The following is a 23,518-nucleotide window of genomic DNA, read 5'->3' on the forward strand; positions in this document are numbered from 1 at the left end:
TCTACATCCTCATTCTATCCTATATCAATGCTGTTTCCGCCACTAATTAAGTTGATTAAAGAATAACTATACTACTCTTCACAGAGCGTTTATAGAAAGAGCACTTTCTTATGTGAACTTTGCTCTTTAACTTCCCTCGAATCCGATAGTTTTTCATCATTTCGTTTTACACCTCTCTTCTAAAAGGATAAAGGCCATGTTAAATAAATGTTATGTGTGTGAGAGAGGTATATACTTTCCAGTCTGTCGACCAGTCCTGACTTTTCACAGTTCACACCGCGGACAGCTAGAATACATTTAGTTGTACTTTCACAGAGTATATTTGATAACCTCCTCATACTTCGAGAAAATAGTTCATGCAAATCTGGTTAGTCCCAGACAATTAGACGAAAATAATCTTCCGTGAAATGTTGAAATGTATTTAAAATCTTTTAGCCCTCGCCAAGCGTGACATTATTTCTCAACTGTTACTTTTGTATTGCATTCAACGCCGTGAAGCATTTCTGAGCTTCCCATCTCCTTCGCGAGTTTTTACAAAGCTGTTCGAAAACATGCTCCATGTAAACTCCTCTCTGTAGTCGCCAGACTATGGTATTCTCCAATCCCTGAGGGCGGTGTAAAGACTACATTAGTGTATTTTTCTTCCACGAAGAAATGCTTACAGCAAATTACTAACAGTCAGATTACAAATATATTTCCAACAATCGGGTGTCAAGGTATCGATGAGCGAACCGAAGCTTGTGCGCAGAGGTTCAGAGAGGATACCAGCCACCCGTCTCATTTTACCCCTGATGATAAGAGTGAGGGGAGGGAAGCGATGGGGCCAAGGAGAGAAGCACGTGACAACCTGTAGAATATACTTGCGAAGTCTTCTGATAAGCAAATGCATCCATAATTATATAAATAAGGATGAGAAGCATGCATAAAATGCGCACACAAGCAATGTTTTCAAGAGCACAATGAGTACCCAAAAAGCCCCTGTTGCTGTTAAAATATTGCAAAAGATTAAAGGGCGAAAGAGTCTAGGAGCGCAAGGAATGGACGCAGTCACTAATCACACCCCTCCCCAAAAAGGAAACAGCAAACAGTGCCAGAACTACAGAACCATAAGCCTCATTATCAGCCACCCAAGAACAGCATCAGAAGAGCTTCTCGCACAACAGGCTGGCTTCAGACCACGCAGACGCACAGTTGAGCAGATCTTCAACTGTCGCATCCTCAGCATCAGCGGGATCTCTACCACAGCTTCATCGACTTTACAAAGGCATTTGACAGAGTCTGGCACGAGGGGCTGTAGTATGTGATGCCAAAAATTTAACATTGAAGAAGGCCTCGTTTGAGTCATCGAAGAGCTGTACATGTTAGGAACGGGTGGTTGCCGCCCTTGTCTGTTGGGCGGCAGAGATTATCGCCCTTAGCGGTGTTACCTGTTGGAGTGTGTGGAAGTGAGGACGTTCGAGAAAAGCGTGCATGAGTGAGCTGTAGTTGGGGAAAAGATTGAGTTTGGTTATTCCCTCGCCAGTCGTCGAAGCCGAGAGACTGTAGCGAATTTCTGAGTGAAAGAGACCGGGGAATCGGAATAATTCCTTGCCTAGTCAAGGTATGAGACGAGTCCCGCATAATATATATATAGTAGTGTAAGCCCACGTACAAATCTGTTGTCAGAAGGACCCGTGTGGGACAAAGTGTTGTCTATGAGTTGTGTGTCCTCCCCAACAGTACAGTGCTGAACCCAACAGGCGCTTACTTTCGAACCACAGGACGTCAAGGATCTGGCATAGCCATGATAAGGTTTTCGACCAAATACAAGCTGTTCAAATCCCTGGTAGTGCCGATCCTGTTCTATGGATGTGACACGTGGACTCTGCTCCCCGAGATGGAAAGGAGAATCCCGGCAGTCGAGACAAGTCTTACTCCTGGATCGCATAGAGAACATAGAACCAACAACTTTGTACGAAAAAAGATGGCCACACTCGTATGACACCAGGAACCTCTACTTTCAACAGTCAAGCGACGTAGTCAACTTTGGTCACGTGACCCGGCATGACACCCAGTCGAAAACTGTCCTTCAAGGCACCTTGGAGGATGGCCGACGCCGCGTTGGTCAGAGGAAGAACTGACTTACTAGCCTGGTCGTCCTGTACAGGACCTGCTGACTATTACGGCACTGTAAATCGTAAGTGAATTGTTACCCCTGCATCAAATGGAAATTCTAATTATTGAATGATTTATATGATAAACGATATAACACCATTATCTTGTGTGGAATAGTGTAAAATAAAGACAGAATACTAAAGTCGTGGGTGTATAATTTTATACCACTCGATTCACATATCATTATCATCCATCACCAGCAAGCAACATGTAGTATCATACTACTCCCTCCAGGGAAAAAAATGTAAGCATATTCTTTAACATTTCAGTGTGCTGATTAACCACTTTCTACTAGTCTGTTTGATTTGCATTCAAGTAATGGAAACATCTAAGTTTCTCAAAAATGTTGTGGGAATTAGCAAAGAGTTAATATATCTGCTTTATGCTGGCTACGCACTTGTGCAAAGTCCATTCTAAATGTTTTTCCTAGACAGGACAACTAAACACAAAATGATAGTCCTTGTTGATATCAACATCAAAAATCTGCTACAAATTTCACAAATTGTCATTCTATAAAGAGAGTCACTATAAAACAGAAACAAATATGAGAGTAATTATTCCAAATATAGCTGGTGTGACCGACACCAAACTGAAACAATACCTGCATAACAATGAAAAATAATGTATATACAGAATTAAAAAAGTGATGATTTCTAAACGTAACTTGCTTATATTAAGATGAAAACCATGACTGTGTAACAAGATATAAGCTGCAAGCAAACAAAGAATATAAGTTCAGAGAAGCTATCAGAACACGAGTCACAGATGTATAAATATTGAAGGGAGTTCACTAGGTGTCACTCCAGCAGGTAAAGATCAGTCAACACTGTTCCCAAATTGACCCAGTGACGGGGCTACTTGTTTCTCTACATGCACATGCTTCACACTACTGCTAGCAATAAAGCTGTTCTTCCCACAGTGGCAACACACAAAGACAGGTAGCCTAGCTCCCACCCACCAATTCAAAAATGTAATGAAAGCTTCAAAAGCATACAGTAGATGTAAAGTAGCATTCTTAGAAATAGCCAAGCCGAACCGGTCATCTTTCAGAAACAAGTCACTTTTATTGTGTATCTATACAATTTCTAAACAAAGGACTGCAATTCAATGACAAGCTCTCCCTCCCACTTGTGAATATGTCACCTTCACCTTCCCCTTGCCCAACCCACCCTGTAACATAACTTTTCACAACTTGACAAATAAATGGTGTCATTTTTAACAATAATTCATGGACTGAAGTTTTATTTATCGTAAATATAATAAATAAAGTACTACAATATGAAGAGCAAAACAAAGATTGTATTTTCCTTTCAGCTCCCAAAATCGTTGCAAGAACCTTTTCAGGTTTGGGACTCAATTGTGTGGCAACAGTCAGAATGTGAGGGTAAGTGATGAGAAAGTTAAACTATGAAAGGTGTCAGGTTTCTCAGGGGTGTGCTGACAGGTCTCAATGTTTCCCAGGATCTTCTTTGAGGGTCACTGTTCGGTTGAACACCAGCTGTGGACAGAAAAGTTCATAGAGCTTGTAAGTAGGTGAAAATATATAGCATATCCCTTAACTCATCTACAAAACAAATAAATTAAGTCTTGGGAAACTATACTTTCAATGCCAAGCCATTCAAAACTAAAAGCTTACATAAATTTCACAATATTATCAACAAAAAGCATGTCCACAGACATGCAACAAAGTAATACCCTAGTTCTTCTTCGATTTTCTTGTAAAAGTCAGGTTTTAAAAAAAATCAAAAAGCAAACTAGAGCAGATAATGCCAAAAATTATTTATGAAAGTTCCACACCACCTTTTTAAATGCTTTGGCCTTCAGCAAATCTATCAAGGCACAGCCTAGAATAAAACCTATTAATACCTATCAGGGCTTCTGCTAAGGCTAAATTCTTTGGGGTCCCAGGGACCCCTTCTTCAGATTTTTAAGGGGTCCCTGTTCTTCGCCCAAATTTGAAGGGGACCCCATTGACGAAAATTGAAGGGGTCTTCCGAACTTTTAATGTGTACTGTACGCAATTTTTTGCATAAGCAGAAGCCCTGCCTATACACAAGTACCCATAAATGTGTGTATGTGATGCATATAAATGTGTGTGGGCATGCTCAGTTGTGTACATTGGATGTGTGCAAGTCAACACAAAGAAGTGCATGTACACACACACACACACACACAAATCCATGCATAAGCAAATATGCACATATGTACATACCCTGTCTGGAGTGCTGTCTGGGTCCACGCTAAAAAATCCATTCCTCTCAAACTGGAACCTGTCAAAGACCTTGGCCGAACGTACAGACACATCAACCACGGCATTTGACAGAACTGTCAGAGAGTCCTACAATTATATTGAAAAACAAAAGAAGACAGACTTCATTAAAAATGAATTATGGTTTCAAACTTAAAATAAAAAATTCAACAGACATTTACTGTTTTTACATCTTTGCACATAACACCTTATGAACAAAAAAATTTTGCCACCGCTGACAAAAGTGATGTTCCTTTGTCTTATTTACTAGATGAGGTTAGCTCCCTGTTGTGATTTTTTGAGTTGTGATTTTCCTGTATGAGATTCTTCTGGGATCCTTGTCATCATCACCTGTTCTTAATTGCCTGTGGCCTTGGTTCTTCGTTTCCAACATTTCTCTTTCCTGTCGACTCTTTCTCTAACAGCCAAGTTTCCTTGTTTGTGAAAATTGCCAACAAATGAACCTTAAAAGCACCAGCCGAGTGTATTCTACATTTGAATGCAGTGGGGTCTTTCCTGGTTTTTCTATTCACTGAACAATCCAAGGATTTATGGTCTTAGTACTATAATGTGTTGCTTGCTATTTGATAAGTTAATGTATGCATTTGTGTATTATTACTCTTGTATGTAAAGCTCTCTGAGCTCAGCTTTGGTGCTAGGAAGAGGCACTTAGTAAATGTGCTGTATTATAAAATATAAACACGCTCCCCCTCCCCCACTCACATGCCAATGTGTTGACATTCTTGCATTACAAATGTTTAGTCATTTATAAATGTACAACTTGCATGCACTCATTTTCTTCATAAAGCCCCATCTTTTTCTAAACAGAGAGTTACTGGCTGGAAGGCATCAGGTTAACTTGAAACCCTGTCTCTCATTACTTTTTTTTAAAGTAACCTTGGTGCTTTGTAGAAAGCACTGTCCACCTAGATTCCAAAATCTCCATGAACTCAAAGACTCTTGATAGTAGCCAACAGTAAACAATAATCAAGGCTTTTATGAAGTGCACTTAAAGGATGTCAGTAGTCAAACTTCACTCCCAACCCAGCTCATTCTCTAATTGTATTTTGGCAAGACACTCAATGTTAACTTACTCTGTTGACATCTGACAGAAATCCTCCTGGCACCTCATTTGAATCCTCTGGGTTTTTGTGGAGAAATCTGTTCCAACAAAACCACATGGCTTCATTACATTTAGTCAACCAAAATCTCGGAATCATTTCTTCAATTACACTACTCATCAAGAAACTGCATGTTTATTCTCTATAAAATGTGTTTCAGGTATGTATTTGGAGTGCCTAGAACAAATTAATTGGATGTACATTGATTCATGTGGAAATAATTGCCTCGGGTTTTTTTCGGTTTCGGATTTTGCCGATTGTTTTTGGATGGGTTATCAACAAAAACCGAGGTTTAACTATTTATTGATATTAACATTATTATTGTATACAAAACACACATATGTGCCCACACACCCATATATTTTTATATATATTCTAATTTATGCTGGTAACAATTGAAAGCACCCAATTTTCATAATGCTGCTGTTTACTTTAGAAGAAGTTTGCAAGTTACTGCTATAAGCATAGTCAACGCTAAAGACTATTCTATACTTACAATCTTTCATACAGCCTAACTTCACAAGGTAATGGTTCAGAAACCCAGTGAATAAATCCCTTGGGTTTTGCAGCATCAGAAGCACTGTTGCACTTTACTCTAAGCTCTGTGATTTCGCCCTCAGAGTTCTAAGGAACAGAAGGAATCTCTGCAGTAACTGAAACAACTAGCATTGTTTGACATGTCACTCTGCACCTTTAGTTCACTTCCCTCCACATCATTGAAGCAAGTTTTCATAGGTCAACACATCTCCTGCAGTGTTGCTTTAATGAGTTATATAATGACATTCACATATTCATATAACAGCAAAGATGAATCCCTGATCACAATCATACTAAGATGTATATAAACCATCCCGTGATTTACTGTTGACAAAAGAGCAACCAAAACTAGACCAGTCTTTTAACGGCCGTTATATTCAGTAAAATCACGCACCAAAGATCTCAACCCATTCCCCAAAATCCTCAACCTAGGCAGCAAGCCCTTGCCTGCTATGACGTGAGACACATACTATAATAATCATTTAACAAATCTGCTCTTAATGCACATAACCACCCTCCATATCTCTCTCAAAATAAGGCTTTATATACACAGCAATTTTCTATTTTTTCCCTCTCAAAAACCATAGCACAATAAGCATCTTATTAAACTGAAAAGTACCCACCACAATAGAAGTATCATACCTTTATGACTCTATCCACACTAATGACAAAGCCTGTATGTCGAAGACCAACAGGTTGATTCACAGCAAGGCGCTTGTAGTTTTTGTCAGCATCCTAGAAAAGCATGTCAACGTAATTCTTTAAACATTAACACTGCTAGTCTTACATTTTTCAAATTTTCAAATTTTGGAAGGGAGGTAACAGGGGAGTATAAGTTGTACTACAAACAGCAAGCCAATTCTGTGACTAAATCATCCGAGTTGTAAAGTTCCACTTCTTAAGCTCAAAAACAAATGGGTAATGACTCTTTAGAACAGCACTGGTATATGATGTTCTCCCTTAAATCCCCGTATGCAACCACTGCTATCCTCATAATATTTCTAATGGTATTTAACAAGTAGACAAAAAGACTGAAGAAGCTATGAAAGCACAAATGCAACATTCAAAATAATCAGAAAAAACAAGGGATCAATTGTTTTGATGTGCTTTTTCAGGGTGAAGGCTGGGCTTCACACTTGTGCTAACAATTTACCTCTCTAAAGTCAGATCGCTCAATAAAAACAACTTCAGTGAAGGGTACAATGTGGCTGCCCCTGGACTCATCTCCGGGAAAGTTAGGTACCGTGACCTCACGTCGAGTGACATCTGCAGGGAAGTTCTCAATAACAACTTTCAGAGGCTCCAGGACTGCCATCGCCCTAAGAAAGTTCACATGGACCATAAACATATGCTGACTTGGAGCTTCATTCTCAACTGCATTGGTTAAAAACAAACCACCAGTAAAAATCACTTAAAGAAAATCTCAAAATATTGAAGGAAACACTAGCAGATATGTCAGTTTTGTGATCAGACTGTAATTTTTCTAACAAAACTTTGAACTAGCAAAATCGGATGCTAAGAGCAAGATCAAAAGGCTTGCAGGGTGGTGCAGAGAAACATATCATTACCTAGGTGCTACAACGTTGAGCACCTCTCTGACACATGACTCTAGCATGATGGGATCTATAACGGTCTGAGCCATTGTGACACCAACCTGTCAACAGCAAGATGGAAAAAAATGCTTTTATCACACTCTTTAAAATTTAGACAAAAAATGCATAAGGTTAAACCTTAGAAAAGTCCTATAGTGCATTTGTTGCTTTACACAGGCGACATGCTAATGTTCAGAATAAAGTAAATACAAAATACTTTAGTTTTTATTATTTACTTGAGAATGATTGTTCAAAGGAAAGAACTCCCCAGCACTTTTTAAAATAAAGCCTGCAATGAACATAATCTTTTCTAAGAATATATTTTATTGTGAAAAGGTATATTTCAATAAAACTGAACACAGAAAATACATGCAATGACATATATTATGACATATTGAAAATACCTTAGCACAGAAGTAGTTAATGGCTTCTGCAGGGAAACCTCTACGTCGTAATGCTGTCAGTGTAAACAGACGAGGGTCATCCCAGTCCCTTATAGGTAGAAAAACAAATAAACATGTGCATATCTTAATTGTTTCCTGTTAGTTTTACATGAGTAATAACAGGTGACAAAACAGAAGAATGTAAAAATTAATCTAAAAATATATGCAGCAAGTGAACTGTTTTAAAATGAACTGTGTATTATCCAGCTCTACAAATTCTGATTTTAGAAGAAAGGAAGAAAATAATTAAATGCCAGCAACATAATATAAATGTGCAAAATATCAATAAACCTTAAAGCACTAAGATCTCAACTTGATCTTTCCTGCCTGCCCTATTTTCACCTACTTTTCCCACAACTATCCACAAAATCTCATGCCAAACCACTCGCTCCCTCATGCAGGGAGGTGCAAAATTGCCTTACCTTACAAATCCCTCTGATATAAGTTTGGCAATCTTCCTTTTAGACACAACTGTGTAGTTAAGGTTGAGACGACCATACTCCCACTGTACAGGACAGTACATGTCCAGCACATTGCACAGCCAGTAATAGGATGAACGTCTGTAATCATTAAAAAATAATTTCAGCTTCACAGTTGCTCTCTTGTAGAAAATGCATGTTTGTAAAGAGGTGCATCAGGTCCGTTCAACAAAAGAAAAAAAAGAAAAATTAAAGGTCAAAAATGTCTTTTACCTTGACTGAAACTCCTTCGTGCACAGAGAATGTGTTATATTTTCTATGGAATCACACAGACAGTGTGTAAAATCATAAGTTGGGTAGATGCACCTGGAAAAAAAAAATTTGCATTGTAAGTAAACACAAGCAATCATTCTAAATTTCAGTTTGTCAACAAAATATGATGCCACCACGATGACTAAATTATATCATGTTCTTGTTTCTGCACTAAAAATCACAAATTTAGGTTGTCTGTTTTCCATCAACCAGAGCTTTGATACAAATGTTTAGGTCAACAAGTGCAAGTTTTGCTCACCACTTGTCACCAGTGCGATGGTGAGGTGTAAACTTGATACGGTATGCCACAGGGTCCTTTTTCCCTTCTTCTAATGTTGTCTTCATTCTCAAAGTGGCCTCCCCTTCATTGATTTTGCCTTTCCTCATATCCTGAAAACCATAACATGCATCACCATATGAACCATCATGCAAGATTATGAGAAAACTAAAATCTAGGCTCCTACAGTCTCAGGATTGTAGCAGCAATGAAAAGCTATGGTACACATGTCCACGAGGATATATACATTTTGCATTCCTGATAAACCAGATACATTTGCTGGGAAGGCTGGGAGATTTTCTAGTCAGACGTGCTCAAACCAGCAACATTACACTTCCAAGTGAAGCATCCTTCGGGTTATGGCTCTCTCGTAATCACCTCCAACCCCAAAAACTCATTCAGCTAACATTCTTAAAGAAAAAGAAATGAAAGAGAGAGAAAAACAGTAATTAGTCTACCTCAAACAGCTGAAGAGATTCCTCCACTGGGCGATCTCGCCAAGGAGAATCAGGGGTATTGAATCCTTTGAGTTCCTCAGGTCGCTGATGGCAGACATATGCATGGCCTCGTTTTATAAGTTCCACGGCACACTCGTACAGCTTTTCAAAGTTGTCTGAGGCATACGTCACCTTAAAGGGCTTGTAGCCTGAATAACAAACTGCTTGTTTAAAATATCCAACTATATCTCATGCTAATTTTTATCTCTGTCAGCACAGACAGGCTAATAATCCCATATCTGAGAGCCTTCTATCTCTGAATAAATGGCAATAACAAAAAGCAAAAAATACATACTTTGATCTATGTTGGTCCTACAAGATGAAATAGTCTAGAATGAGAAAGAAGTCTTAAAAAATATCACATACCTAGCCATTCAACCATATCTCTGATGGCATGAAAAAAACGCTCTTCTTCCTTTTCTGGGTTGGTGTCATCATAACGCAGATAGCAATTTCCTCCCATGCCCTAAATAAAGAATTTAATATACCTGTTCCGCTTCACAGAGTACAAGTCTACAAGATTTGAAAAATGCAATAGAACTAATGTTCCTACACTTTATTTTTATATATTAATGTACTTATATTTTTCCACAAGCATTCAACATTCAAAAAACACACACATACACTCTCTCTACCTGTTACCTAAATCCTTTTAAAACAGGGGTGTCAAACTCAATTACCCAGGGGGCCAAATCTCACATCGTCCACAAGGTGGCAGGCCGAAGATTATTATTTAAGTCCGATAACTTTTTATTGAACGGTAAAAAACTAAACTTTTTGTTATTAATTTTGTGTAAACAAAATCATACATTAAAACAAAATTAAAGTAATAACAAACCAAGGATTAGCAGTTTTTCTTCTTAATTTATTTTGTCAGAAGTGGACGTTTGACATCTTTTCTTGGCAACAAGTTCGTGTTTAGAGTAAGTTTCTGTGTTGTGGAGATTCTCAGGATGGACTGCAAGTGGACATCAGTAAGACGACTCCTGTGTGATGTTTTGTTGATCTTCATCACAGAGAAAAGTTGCTCACACAAATATGAACTGCCAAATATGCTCAAGATTCGAGCCTAGTCACCCTTTGATCTCGGACCGATTGAGGGAAGTTAACAGGTACTAAAAATCTTCGACCCGCGGCCCGTGTTCAGGACAGGGTGTCGCGTGTCACAGGTCAGATTTATGGGCCCCGCCTTCACCATCCCTTCTGGTCATCAACAGGAGCGGTGGTAACTTGACCAGTGCACTGTTGGTGGTCTATACAAACTTCACTAAACTCATCCCATCGCTTGCTGTCCTTGACGGAACTTTTCTGTTGTTTGCCTTTTACTTGTTGCCGGGCCATTAACAATGATTAATTAAACTTCTTTCGCGGGCCAGGTAAAATTTCATGGCGGGCCGGATGTGGCCCGCGGGCCGGGTGTTTGACACCCCTGTTTTAAAACAAACAGTGGTGCTATAATTCCTAGGTAAACATTCCAAGGAGAGACAAAAACTAATGATCTGTGATATCAATTTACAATGTAGAGACTTCAGGAAAAAACATTATTTACCTTGGCGTAGCCGAAGTTGAAATTGATGGCCTTAGCATGTCCAATATGAAGAATGCCATTTGGTTCTGGTGGAAACCTAGTGTGAACCTAATGCAAATTTTGGACAAGCACAATTGATTATAAGCATTCTCAAGAAGTAAAAGTGCTTTCATGCAGTTGCTCCTATTCTAAACACAGCTGCCTTGAAGCCTTAAAAGATATTTTTTTGTCTTTTACAAGACTTACCATTGTCTTAGAGCAAGTGATAAGTATGTAATTTTTTAACAAATTCAGTCACATTTTTTGCATCAGCAAAGCAGTCAACAGGTGGTTAAGAAGTATAACGAGCACTGGATTTTCAATCAAAGAATACACTCACCTTTCCACCAACAGTTTTCAAATGTTCTTGCAGTAGCTCCATTGTACGAGGTGTAATAACATAGCCATCAGTCTTATAATTTTCTCCTGAAATGAAAAATTGAGCACTTACAAACCAAATGTTTTACACAAATTCAGAAAACAGAGGTTGAAAACAAGAAATAAATGAATCATTTGCTTATCAGATATTTTACTCAAGTAAGGATCTCAAAAAAGTAAGCTAAACAAAGCTCTCCAAAAACAAATGATCAAAAAAGACGGGTTAGCATAAGGAAAGCTGTAAGTCTTACAATTTGAGATATATTTACAGTAACTGCTGGGTGTACCATTTACAGTAACCACTTGAGAAAATTCCTAAATTGCACCATAAACTATTTATATTAGAAGACTACTAAATTATGTAAAATTTACCTGGCTTATGGAATTTTACAGCATCCCCCATGACTTCCATGAAAGACTTTACATGACCATCTTCAGCAATAACTGGAACAAGATACACAAAAATTAAACTTTACATCTCTTTTGGAACAAAATATTGTAAAGATATCATGAATATAATAAGCACTTTAAATTAATAAAAACTTGTGCTTCAACACTTACAGCTGTTTGGAGCAGGTGATTTTTCTTTCTTTCATCCTTGGCTACTTTGGCAGTCTGTTTAAAAAAAAAAACAATCAAAAGGAAAATAATTTAAAAACATGTAAATTTGTATGCATACAAGAAAAGTATGAATGAAACTGAACACATGCATTTCTGCTGACTTCACAAGTTTCTCACTAGCCAAAAATAACTTTAACTTTCTATTTGATGCACTTGACATACTTTCTGTTTGGATGGTTTTTCCTGGTCAGCTTCAGTCTTTGGCCCAAGTAAGTCCAGAATCTGCAAAGCACAAAATAATTTTAAAACTTTTTTAAGCATGAACTCTAAAATAGAAACTTACAAGATTACATTTTGACCATGTAAAGTTAAACCCATCATTAAAAATCATAAAATTTGAGAACTGCTACTTTTCCCATTTCTGAAAGCATGCATGACTTATTTGACCCCAAGTGATCAGAGAAACTGATGTGCACAGCAGACCTGCATGTCAACTTCACTCTTCACTGCTTTCCCATCAGCCCACTTCAGCTTTGCCTTAGCTTCACCTGGAAACAGTAATCAAGACAGCGTAACTTCTAGCCCCAGTTTGTATCGTTTCCCCCTCCTTTCAGCAACCATATATCATCAAATACATTGATTAATTCATTGAAAACTGATCCTAGTAGACAAAACATAAAATAGAATCAAATATGCTTACCAAGAATCTTTCCCACATTAAATTTGTATCTCTGCTTCTTCAGATCCTCTTTGTACTGTTTGATGACAGACTCAACCTGTAAAGAAAGGCAAATCAAAGTGAGCAAAGCGTAAAACTTGACAGGTCATACATACAAATGTCATTAAATGTTGGTAATAGCACAAAAAAAAGGATGTTCATTTCTTTAAAAAAAGTGAGGCTTTTATTTGTAAACAAATTTGCCTGTTCAACTGGATATAACATAGCGAACAACAGTTTCTTAAATGCAGGTTTTAAGGTAGACAAGAATTTAAAAAACAAGTACCACTGATAATTTATTCTGTAAAGAGTATATGATAAATTTATTTGAAGAATTTGTTTCAAAATTATCTGTAAGGATGTTGCGTCAAAACAAATATTCTGCACTGGTATTTCAACAATAACATTGCAAAAATAATTTAGCAAACAATATTCTCTTCTGCACCCTTTCTATGCTCACTTCCCCCTACCCCCAAAAAGAAAAATTAGTAAGCAGCCAAGTCAAAAAAAACCAAAAAAAAAAAACCAACAAATATATCTAGAGGAAACATGATTAGTGGAAATTTACAAAACTCACAGCACTTTCGATCTCTTCAGGTGTGATGATCACACCCACTCCACAAGCCTGTTCAAGAGCTTGCCACATCTACAGGAGTCAGAGGGTTGTGCAGCAAGTAATCTAATGCAGCTGTTAGAGAAAAAATGCAACAACCTATATTTCATTCAAATATATATGGTAAATAATAATTATTATTTAATAAGACACATTACCCCATAGCAAGGCAAGCTCCCTGCATTGTGTTCACAGGACTACTAATGAACCAACAATTTAACATACCATGAATAACAATAAAACAGTTCTAAAACACAGTATAAATGAAAGTGTTGAACATGAGAAAAGTATGGCTAAAGATCAGAAATTAAAAAGTGCTGAGACTAAATGTTGTTCAAATTCAATCTTTCACAAATGAGAATTTTGAGATGATTATTAACCATTTTCAGAAATGCTACTTTCGTCAAACTCTTGACAGTTTGTCCAATCAAAACAACACAAAATCGCAAAATGAAGTAAATAAACTTCTCAATTCTCAAGTTTTCTGCTGTTCTCTCCATCTATTTTTTTCCCCTTATCATCCCATGCATGTAATGTTTGTATTTACCATGATTGGGTTGCAAATTCACATATGCAAATAAGATTTTTGGTACAATTCATGATTCACGGAAGACAGTTTTATATCCGTTCACTACAATTTACCTGACAGCTGCACTTCCGAAGTGATCTTGCGCTCAGCAATATATCTAGCTAAGAGTGAGCTGTGACTACGGATCTGGGACTTCATTGTTGTGGCTAACTGGTATATCAGCTTGCCCATCTCCTTATTCCTCACCGCTCCATTTCCACTGCGTTCAGCCTGGTATCAGAAAGAAGCAAAACACTTTATAAAGTTAATACCCATTTTAATTAACATCCACTTCCAGAGAAATGCGTGCTCAAATACTTTATTAAATATTGTACATTTAGATTAGGCTTTCCCATATGATGACCATAAAGCTTGATAATAACCATTATATTAAACTAAAAGTTCTTTCAGACAGAGATATGTGATAAACCTTGCATAATACCCAACATTTGGTTTGGGCAAATCTCTTTAACCATAGCAGCTGGAAAATGACAAGGTATCTCCTGGACATTTTCAAAATTTCCTTTTAAAAATAACTTCGTCTGTTTTATTATTTCATTACAGTTATACAAAATGAAAAGTAATACATGGCATAGAAAACTCTATGACAGAACAAAGAAAAGTACATTATGAATGAACATGTCACAGTAACTACATGCACATAACAACATAAAAAGAGTTTTAAAAAAACATTAAATGACTAATACAGTGACAAAAAACAGCACAAATTAAGAAAAATGGCTCCAGAAATCTGTTCACTCTGTTAGTAATCTGTCATATCTGTACGTCTTTCATTTTAAAATGTTAAGTGAGGTCTTAAAAGATGATCCTTTAATTAATATAAAGTTTGGAAAGCGTGTGAATCTTTATTCCTAAAGATCTTACACAGATCCAAAAGCTCAGACTGTGTGTTAGTTTGAAGAACGCACTGTAAAGTACTCAGACTCACATTCCTTCTGAAAGTTTGTAATAAGTCTCAAATTCGTGAAGAAGTCAGTGATTCGTTGTTTTGTTTTGTTTTTTCTCAAGCATATACAAACACTCGCACATATGCGAAAGCTCGCAACCACACTACGATGCGATTTTTTTTTTTTTAATCGGACTAAAATCATGAACTGAGTGCAAAGCCCTATGGTGACAATGTTTAGATTACATCAGCTATGAAGCAGCCGGGTGCCACATGCCACAGACGCTCGCCTCACCAACACAGAGCTAGTTCAGCCTTTCAAACAAACGACAATAACAAGTCCTACCTCATGGATGACCTGTTTCAAGAATGCTGTCAGCTGTTCATTTTTCAGTGTCTCTTTGGCCTTCTGTTCATTCAAGCCAATACTAACGAACAGTTCCACGAGGTCCGCCATATCGTCTAGTCTGCGCTAAAGCAACACCTACGAAACTTTCCGGAAATCGTTGTTATAAAAATAAACTCTTGTAAGCATAACCCCGGATCTCAATTAACTCATTCTTTCACTTAATTGCGTCAGAAACCTATTTTAGAAGCAGCTGATATAAATAAATGTGTCAAACGGGAAAGAACTATTTTAAAGTTTACTTATCTGTGTTCGTTATATTTGGTTGTGACACGTATATTTTAAATCTGTAAATCATGCACTGATTTTTAAGTTTTAACTGAGCAAGAAAATTGTTAAACTGATAGTGCGTTTATGTTATTAGAAGACATTCAAAGCATTTTCATTATTTCTTAGTTGGGAGGTTGGGAGTGAAGGGGCACTATATAAAGGCAATCGAACAATCCCTAGTGTCGATTGTTGTGGAATGTTGAAGCACCAAAAACTGTATTTAAAGCAAATAGAAAATAAACACACACATATATGGTAATATTGGAAGCAACCAATTTTGATGTAATCTCTGTTATTTGTTTAATGGTACATGTCATTCTATAAGTCTCTGTTTTTGCATTTGTTTGCTTTGATAGGTGAGTGTGTCTGTGCATACGTGAGTGCAGAGAGAGAGAGTGGAGAACGAGTTAAGAGAAAGCGAGAGAGGACCGCTGTTGTAGTATTAAGTGACAAATTTTAAAGAATTATTTAAATGTACATGTATTTGTGTTTGTGTGTGGGACAACGTTAGTGAGTATGAAGGGAGACTACTCTCAGACCTAACAAGGGAAGCTATTCTGGCTGTAATCTTCACGCTGCAACTTTTAATCCTGTAAAACAATGGATTACTTAACAGAAATGAAAGCTGAAATAGAAAAGAGGAAACGGCAGCTTGAAGATAATGATGTCATGGTAATTTGTCATAAATTTTTTTAAATTTGTACTAAATAATCTGTGAGAATGATGCCGGAATGCAAATAGGTGTTTACGCAGTTGCTGCGTTTGTGATCCTACCTATTTTATTCCGATTCATACAAATCTCTCTATATATATATAGATATTTGAGTAATTATTTATAATATCTTTTGGATTAAAAAGATTGCTTATCATCATGATTTAGATATTTTCAATAAAATTGGTTTTAAACCAGAAGGTTCTCATGTCTTTTCATCATTACATAAACTGAGGGAGCCGAATTAATTTCATCAAGACCCGATATAATTTAGGACAAGGATTTGTTAATACAAAATCAGTTTGTTTTAATCAAGAATAATGATTTTATAAGAATAAATCATGTTCTGATCTGACTGATCTTTTTTAACGCAAATGCAGTCATTAGACAGTGAACACACTGTTTAAAATGAAAATATTGCAATTATTGTCTTTGCTTGTTAGTATTATTTGTATCACATTTTTAGGTACCAGGCAAGAAATATTTCAAGCGAGGGGTCCTGTCAGCAAAAGAAAGAGAAGAATACATAAGAAAGCATTACCAAGTTGAGTCTCCAAATAAACCACAGGTACAGACGTGTTGCCACTCCTGCAGTGTCATACTTGTATAGAGATGCTGTATAATTACTGTAGGTAAACATAACTACATATTCATCATACCAAAACATATAGATTGTCACTTGCCTGCTCACTTATTCACTCAAAATGCTTTTTCATTACATTGTTTACTATTAATAAGTGAAAACAAAAGAGCATTAGTAAAATTTAATTTAAAACACATATGATATGAACATTTGCATAAACATAGGAAGGCATATTAGTGCAAGGACACAGGTAGTTAGAAAGCTAGGTATTTTGACTTTCTGCTATATACCATTTGAAATTCTGGATTATTACAGGAATCTCAAACAATGGGGAAAGACCAACCAGAAAAATCCAAACCACTTGAAGAGGAAAAAGTATCACAGCTTCCAAGGAAGGAGGTCTCATAAATTTTAATGAAATTTTTAAGTGTATAATAATATAATATTTAGTATGTAAGTTTATTTTTATATATTTAAGATTGATTAAGGGATTATGGGTCTATTATATACTTTTTTAATACATATATCCCTGCTAGTTTGGGCTGGAGAAAGGGCTAAAGAGTAACGTTATTATTTTGGATTCTGAATACTTATCAATTCACACTGATCAATGTCAAAGAGAAACAATAATTGATTAATGTATATCTCATTGTGTAGTGTAGCTGTACAGTAAACAATACTTAGTAAAGAATGTTGACTCATTCAAAGTTTTTAATTCTGAACGTTTATAATTTCAACATTTAGGTGATTCGAAAACTACGTGACAGAGGAGAGCCTATCACACTGTTTGGAGAAACACACTATGAATCTTATCTGCGTCTCAAACGTTTGGAAAGCTTAGTACCAGACTTCAAGAATATGGTAAGATTTGGGAGAGTTTTCAAGCCTTCAGATTTTGAAATTTATTTACCAATGGATCTACTTAAACATTTGCAGAAGATTTATGAGCAGAAGCAGATCTTCATTTATATGTGTGAAAAAAAACAAAACTTATGTTTTCAGTTTGTGTAAACTGGTCACTGGCTTGCACAGTATGATTTTCTATTTTGTATACCCCAATAACTTTGAATGGAAATGTACTGATTGTACTCGCAGCAGACAAAAAAGATTATGTTACAATCTGTTCTTCATTTTATTTCATGCAAGTCTTTAGTCAAGACTTTAAGATTATTTCTTAAGTGTACAACTTTATTGCTTAAAAACTTGAGAAAATCAGAAGGGTTAAAGCAATTCAAAATATGAGTAATACAGCAGCTAGGCCCAGTGATGCCATAATTCTTTTCTTGCTTGGTATCCCCAAACATTCTGGCTCTATCTGAGAGATGGAATCTAAACATTTTAATGCTTTCTGTAATAATGGTTTCTATTTTCTTTTGTTGTCACATCCTGTCACAAAAATATGTGGTCTTTTTATTTATTTAAACCAAACTGAGTAAACTAGCAGAGGAAGCAGAGAAGACTGGCTTAAAGCTCAACAGAAAGAAGACTGAAGTGATGAGAATCAACAAGCAGGAACTTCCAATCCAACTTCAAGGAGAGAACATCCTGGGAACAGACCGCTTCGCATATCTGGGGAGCATCGGCAATACGGACAGTGGAGCAGACGATAACATCAAAAGTCGCATCAACAAGGCCAGGCATGCTTTCAACAGCCTACACCCCATCTGGAACTTCTGAGCATTATCCTTCCGCAGTATTACCCACATCTTTGACACCAATGTGAAAGCTGTCCTATTGTATGGTTCTGTAACCTGGAGAGTGACAAACACCATCAACAACAAGATCCAGACCTTTAACAACCGATGCCTACACCATATTCTGGGAATAAAATGGCGTGAAAAGATCTCCAGCAGCAGCCTGTGGAAAAGAACCAACCAGAGTACCATTAGCCAAGACATCAAAAAGCGCAAGTGGGGCTGGATAGAACACACCCTGCTCAAACCATCTGACATTGCCAGGCAGGATCTTGACTGGAACCCTCAGGGGAAGAGGAGAGTTGGGAGACCAAAGCAGACTTGGAAAAGAACAGTAGAGAGTGAGGCAAAGGATGTTGAAACCACATGGGCCCAACTGAGGGAGGCTGTCCTATACTGAGTCTGCTGGCGAAGTGTTGTTCTCGAGTAGGAACAAGGAATAAACTAACTAAACTAAACTATTTATTTTTGTTACATTTGCATGTGTTTCTTTTCAGGGGGTAGGTGACAATGACTTCAAAGCTGCCATGGATGCAGTTGATCAACAATATCTCAATGACATTATATCATCTTCTGACAGACCGTCTGAAGCAACTAGTACTGATGTGTCTGTGAAAGATGATGGTACCAGGGAGAAAGACATTCAGGTATAGTGGCATAATTTTGTTTCTCCTGTAAACGTTTTGGAAAAAGTCATTTATTACAAAAGTTGCATTTGTACCAAAGCTGTGATGAATAAAGAACCTTAATCTTTGAAGATGTATGGTTACATTTGTGACCATTTTTATAAGTTTGTTTTTTAAATTCTTATTTGTACATTTTTACTGTGTGTGTGTGTTATCGGTTTGCTGATGCTTGTTTGTTTGTTGTCTTTAATGTGCAATGCATTGTGTTCATGTCTGCATGGGAAAATCCTCTTTATAAATCAAATTATTGTTATTATTATTATTTGTGTCCACATGTGCATAGGTGAATACGTGGTTTATGCATTTCTTAAATGCATGTCTAGGCATTGATGTACTCATAACCAAAGCATGTTTTTATGTTAGGCTAAGTCTGCAAAAAAACCAAGGAGACTGAACAGGCAGTCCCAACCTAACAGATTCCTCTGATCACCTTGTTCACAAATGAATTTAATGTGCATATGTAAGATTTGAATCTATAAGACCATACTACATGTCACAAATAATTTATAATATCTGTATAGAAGTGTAGTTTAGGACAGGGTGGCAGGAACCCATTAGACCAGGGCATTTAAAAAAAACCCTGGTGATCATTTGTATCAGAGGTGGAATTTTGCTTCTTTAGCGCTTGAAACAAACCATGAGTTATATTGTGGAATTTAATGCTGTAGTCTAAAATCTTGTTTAAGGCCTTCACATTATTTTCAGACAATGCGTGCAGAAATTGGAACAGGAGATGGGAACAAAGATCAGGACATCATTCTCAGGTTCTTTAAGGTACATCTGTCAAAGTGCTTTGTAGGTTTTATTATTTTAAAAAATGTAAATGCATGAACATTAAAAAAAATGATCATTTGTAATTATTCTTATGGATTAAAATAGAGATTTTATTATAATTTTTAGCTAAATCTAAACTCTTAAAATGTTTGAATTTTTGTAATATTTTTGGATTTAATTTTAAAATGTGACTCTTTTTCAGTTTTTAATGAAAGAGTGGGGAGAAAGATTGAATTCTCGACCTTTGGAAGAGAAACGAACAACAAGAGGCAAGATGGCAAGCGCAACACATTCACAGACAGTGTCATACCTAAAGCCTCTATTTCGTCAGCTCAAACAGAAAGTAAGCGAAAGAACCATTTAAACATAATGGTAGGAACTGCTCTGCGTGTGGCTGGGTGTGCAGGTGGGTAGGGTGAACTTACTTGAAAGTTTCTAAAAGTGGGAATTCCTTTTCTTGTCATTTGTAATCAGTTCTTCATGGCCTTTCATCTCATTTCATCAGAGAAAGGACTAATGTAGTAGTCTTGATATTTTGCTATTTTTGGAAGTTGCTTTTTTACCTTCAAATAAGCTTTCAAGACCACAATCTGGGGATCCTAAGCAGAGAGACTTGTAGAATTTTTTGTGTGCTCTTTTTAAAAATAACCCCAAAACATCACAACATTTAAAAAAAAACCTCATTTAGTGCTTAGTTGTGCATCTCAACATCTCAAGCACTGGAAAATATTTTATATGGTCTAAATACTGTTTTTGCTATTTAAAAATTATTGTTCATTGTTTTAACTCAGCAAAATTTGCCTCTATCCTTTTACTCAGTTGACAACTTGGCCTTAGTTTTTTAGAAAAAGAATAACAACAAAGAAGCAGATTTCTAGAGTACATTTACCTAGTTTACATTTTGGCTCAACATGCTATTTAAAAAAATAAAGTCATGTAAATACAGACAGAAATTGCACAAATCACACATTCAGACTAACCAAATGTCAGCAAACAGATATACAGAGACATATTAACAGCCATAGATATTAGGCAGGTGGAGAGAATCTTACGCCTGAAACATACCACAAGAGCAAAGAATCAGGAGTAAACTCTGAGATGGAAGAAGATGAGTTTGTTGTGTTATGGTGAAGGAGACATTTCACAGAAGATGCTGAGCAGTATGCACATCTTAAACATCCAGTGCAAGCATCGATGGAAGAGACAAAGTTGACACCAAAGAACATAATGGTCTATTTTGGTACATATAGATGACAGATGTCACAGAGGCTACATCAACACAATGGCGGTAACGAAATGAATGGAACTGGAGCCAGAGCTGTAGACAAGAGGCTCAGCATTCGCTGCTATCTCACATAGATCCAGACTCTAAAGCAGGAGAGGGAGGGGTCAAAAGGCATGAGGAAAATAGTTCATAGGGTGAAAACATAAACTGCTACAAGAATGTGGAGACAAAATATTCACCCTCAAGCCTTTAAGTGAAGGGACATCACTTGGGTTCAAATAATGTTTTTGCAGGCATGGCAAATACTTTTTCTTTCTGCATAAACTTTGTCATCTGCATTTTGTTTCTTTTCAGTATTTTAATTGGCCAGATATATTTATGTAAACAACGCCATGCTTATTCATGTCTATGCTAAATTACTTCATTGTCAGTTTTGAAACAGTAGTTAAAATGAAATTTGTCAATATAGATCAAGATTTTTTTTTTTTTACGTGGAAGTTACTATAAGCAAAGTGTATTGGGTTTTTTTTCCTAGTATTGAATTTTCAGCATCTTGTATATCCGTGGTTTTCTGGCTTACATTTTCTCATATTTTGTCTGTCTTTGAAACAGAAAGTGGAGGAAGGTTTGCTTGAGAGTTTTGTGATAATTGTGCAAAATATGATGGACAGGGACTACATCAAGGTAAATATATCTTTGTGAGTTGATCCCCTCTGTTCTGTTGATGCACTCACTATCTTTGATTCTTTGTTTCTGTATGCAGCCTATCCTCTCATTTCTCTCTTTAAAAGAGAATCTCTTTCTTTTGCCTGTCTGTTTTTTCCTTTTTTTCTCTCTTGCTTCCTGCTCAAAAGGAGCATATTTGGTGTTAGAATTTTGTGCAGAAAATATGCTTATTGATCACAAGGAAGTCTTTGGCCAAGTAGTGTAGTCATTATTTATTAACATTTTGTATTTCTTATGTAGTGAAATGCCACAAAGAGAAATCCCTTCAATAAATTTCTCATGTATTTTTTAACTGAATATAAATATATTGTTTTATTAATGCATACAGGCTAATGATGCATATTTGGAAATGGCTATCGGCAATGCCCCATGGCCCATTGGTGTAACTATGGTTGGCATTCATGCACGTACTGGCCGAGAAAAGATCTCTTCACGATATGTTGCACACGTGTTGAATGATGAAACTCAGCGCAAATATATCCAGGTGAGAGGAAGAACATTTGCAGTATTCTTGCTTATAATATTTTCCTTTCTTCTCAGATAGTTTTAAAGATTTCATTCATAAAAAGCACATATGCACGAATAGACACATCAAACTCTTATACATACACAGACACAGACCAAAAATAGAAAAACATTTTGATTTCATATAATTCTTTTGCAAATCGTATATGTTGCTCTAAAGTTACTTTGCTGAATATTTGCAGGCTATCAAGAGACTTATCACCCAATGCCAGAAGATCTTCCCCACAGATCCTTCACGAAGTTTTAACTATCAGTGCCCAGTGTAATTCTTAGGGTGTTGTGGAACAGACTGGAAGAAGAAAGTGACTTATTTTTATGTGTCCTGGCACCAGAAGACCAGATGTTTTCATCAGCAACTTACCAGAATTCAGCAGAGATTCGAATCTTATCCATTTGTAAAAAATTATTATAAAATTATAGTTGTAAAATGTAAAAAGAGAATGGTGATTGCATTTAAAGTCTGTTATGCTTTAGTTTATGCATGTGTGTCCAGTGAAATATGTAAAAGGTAAAGAAGAAGTGTGTTTGCAGATTTCCCTCTGTGTGTATGTGTAGATGTATGTGTTTGCCTTTGTGAGAGTGATTGTGCGAACACAAATACTTTTTTAATACAAGAATAGCTAGTCTATGAATCTGTACATGAATGTATTTTGTGCATGCAAAGCATAAGCAGTCTGGACTAAGAAAAATAAAGTAAAAAAATATTGCAAGATTTCTTTTTTGAGAGTAACTGTAAGAAATAGCATTTGATAAATTACAGGAATGATTCTTTCTTCTGCAGGATCTCATTGAAGTGGAATGGTTTAGTTTGCTTCTTTTGAATATGTTTACCCAGGGTTGTCCATGGGACATATTTTTCTATCCCGTCCCATCCTATCCCATGGCAATTTATGCCTGTCCCATCCCGTCCCATCCCATGGGACGTTTCCCATGGGATTCCTATGGTAATAACATCCCTATGGACAACACTGCTGGTACGGCCAAAACAATTTTCGCACTTGCTTT

At 36.6% G+C, this 23,518-nt stretch overlaps 2 protein-coding genes across 2 annotated transcripts; one reads left to right on the forward strand and one right to left on the reverse strand.

Annotated features, from left to right (window-relative positions):
• Positions 1 to 2,297: 2,297 nt before the first annotated feature.
• LOC112572098 (glutamine--tRNA ligase-like) lies at positions 2,298 to 15,440 on the reverse strand. The gene is given in 23 exon segments (XM_025251629.1): positions 2,298 to 3,652; positions 4,367 to 4,492; positions 5,497 to 5,563; positions 6,020 to 6,147; positions 6,703 to 6,795; positions 7,214 to 7,379; positions 7,629 to 7,714; positions 8,057 to 8,144; positions 8,518 to 8,655; positions 8,788 to 8,880; positions 9,086 to 9,216; positions 9,562 to 9,749; positions 9,967 to 10,066; positions 11,150 to 11,236; positions 11,508 to 11,593; positions 11,918 to 11,989; positions 12,304 to 12,388; positions 12,590 to 12,654; positions 12,807 to 12,882; positions 13,402 to 13,467; positions 13,469 to 13,512; positions 14,080 to 14,236; positions 15,259 to 15,440. Coding segments are annotated over 23 exon segments (2,304 nt in total). The 5' UTR covers positions 15,370 to 15,440; the 3' UTR covers positions 2,298 to 3,601.
• Positions 15,441 to 16,094: 654 nt separating this feature from the next.
• LOC112572097 (pre-mRNA-splicing factor 18-like) lies at positions 16,095 to 23,306 on the forward strand. Its single transcript, XM_025251627.1, has 10 exons — positions 16,095 to 16,260; positions 16,767 to 16,868; positions 17,199 to 17,282; positions 17,628 to 17,744; positions 19,075 to 19,224; positions 19,969 to 20,037; positions 20,240 to 20,380; positions 21,875 to 21,946; positions 22,317 to 22,472; positions 22,696 to 23,306. Exons 1-10 carry the CDS (start codon positions 16,189 to 16,191, stop codon positions 22,777 to 22,779), a joined length of 1,047 nt encoding a protein of 348 aa, XP_025107412.1. The 5' UTR covers positions 16,095 to 16,188; the 3' UTR covers positions 22,780 to 23,306.
• The last annotated feature ends 212 nt before the right edge of the window (positions 23,307 to 23,518 follow it).

Source organism: Pomacea canaliculata, linkage group LG9 (assembly GCF_003073045.1).
Source record: "Pomacea canaliculata isolate SZHN2017 linkage group LG9, ASM307304v1, whole genome shotgun sequence".
NCBI lineage: Eukaryota > Metazoa > Mollusca > Gastropoda > Architaenioglossa > Ampullariidae > Pomacea > Pomacea canaliculata.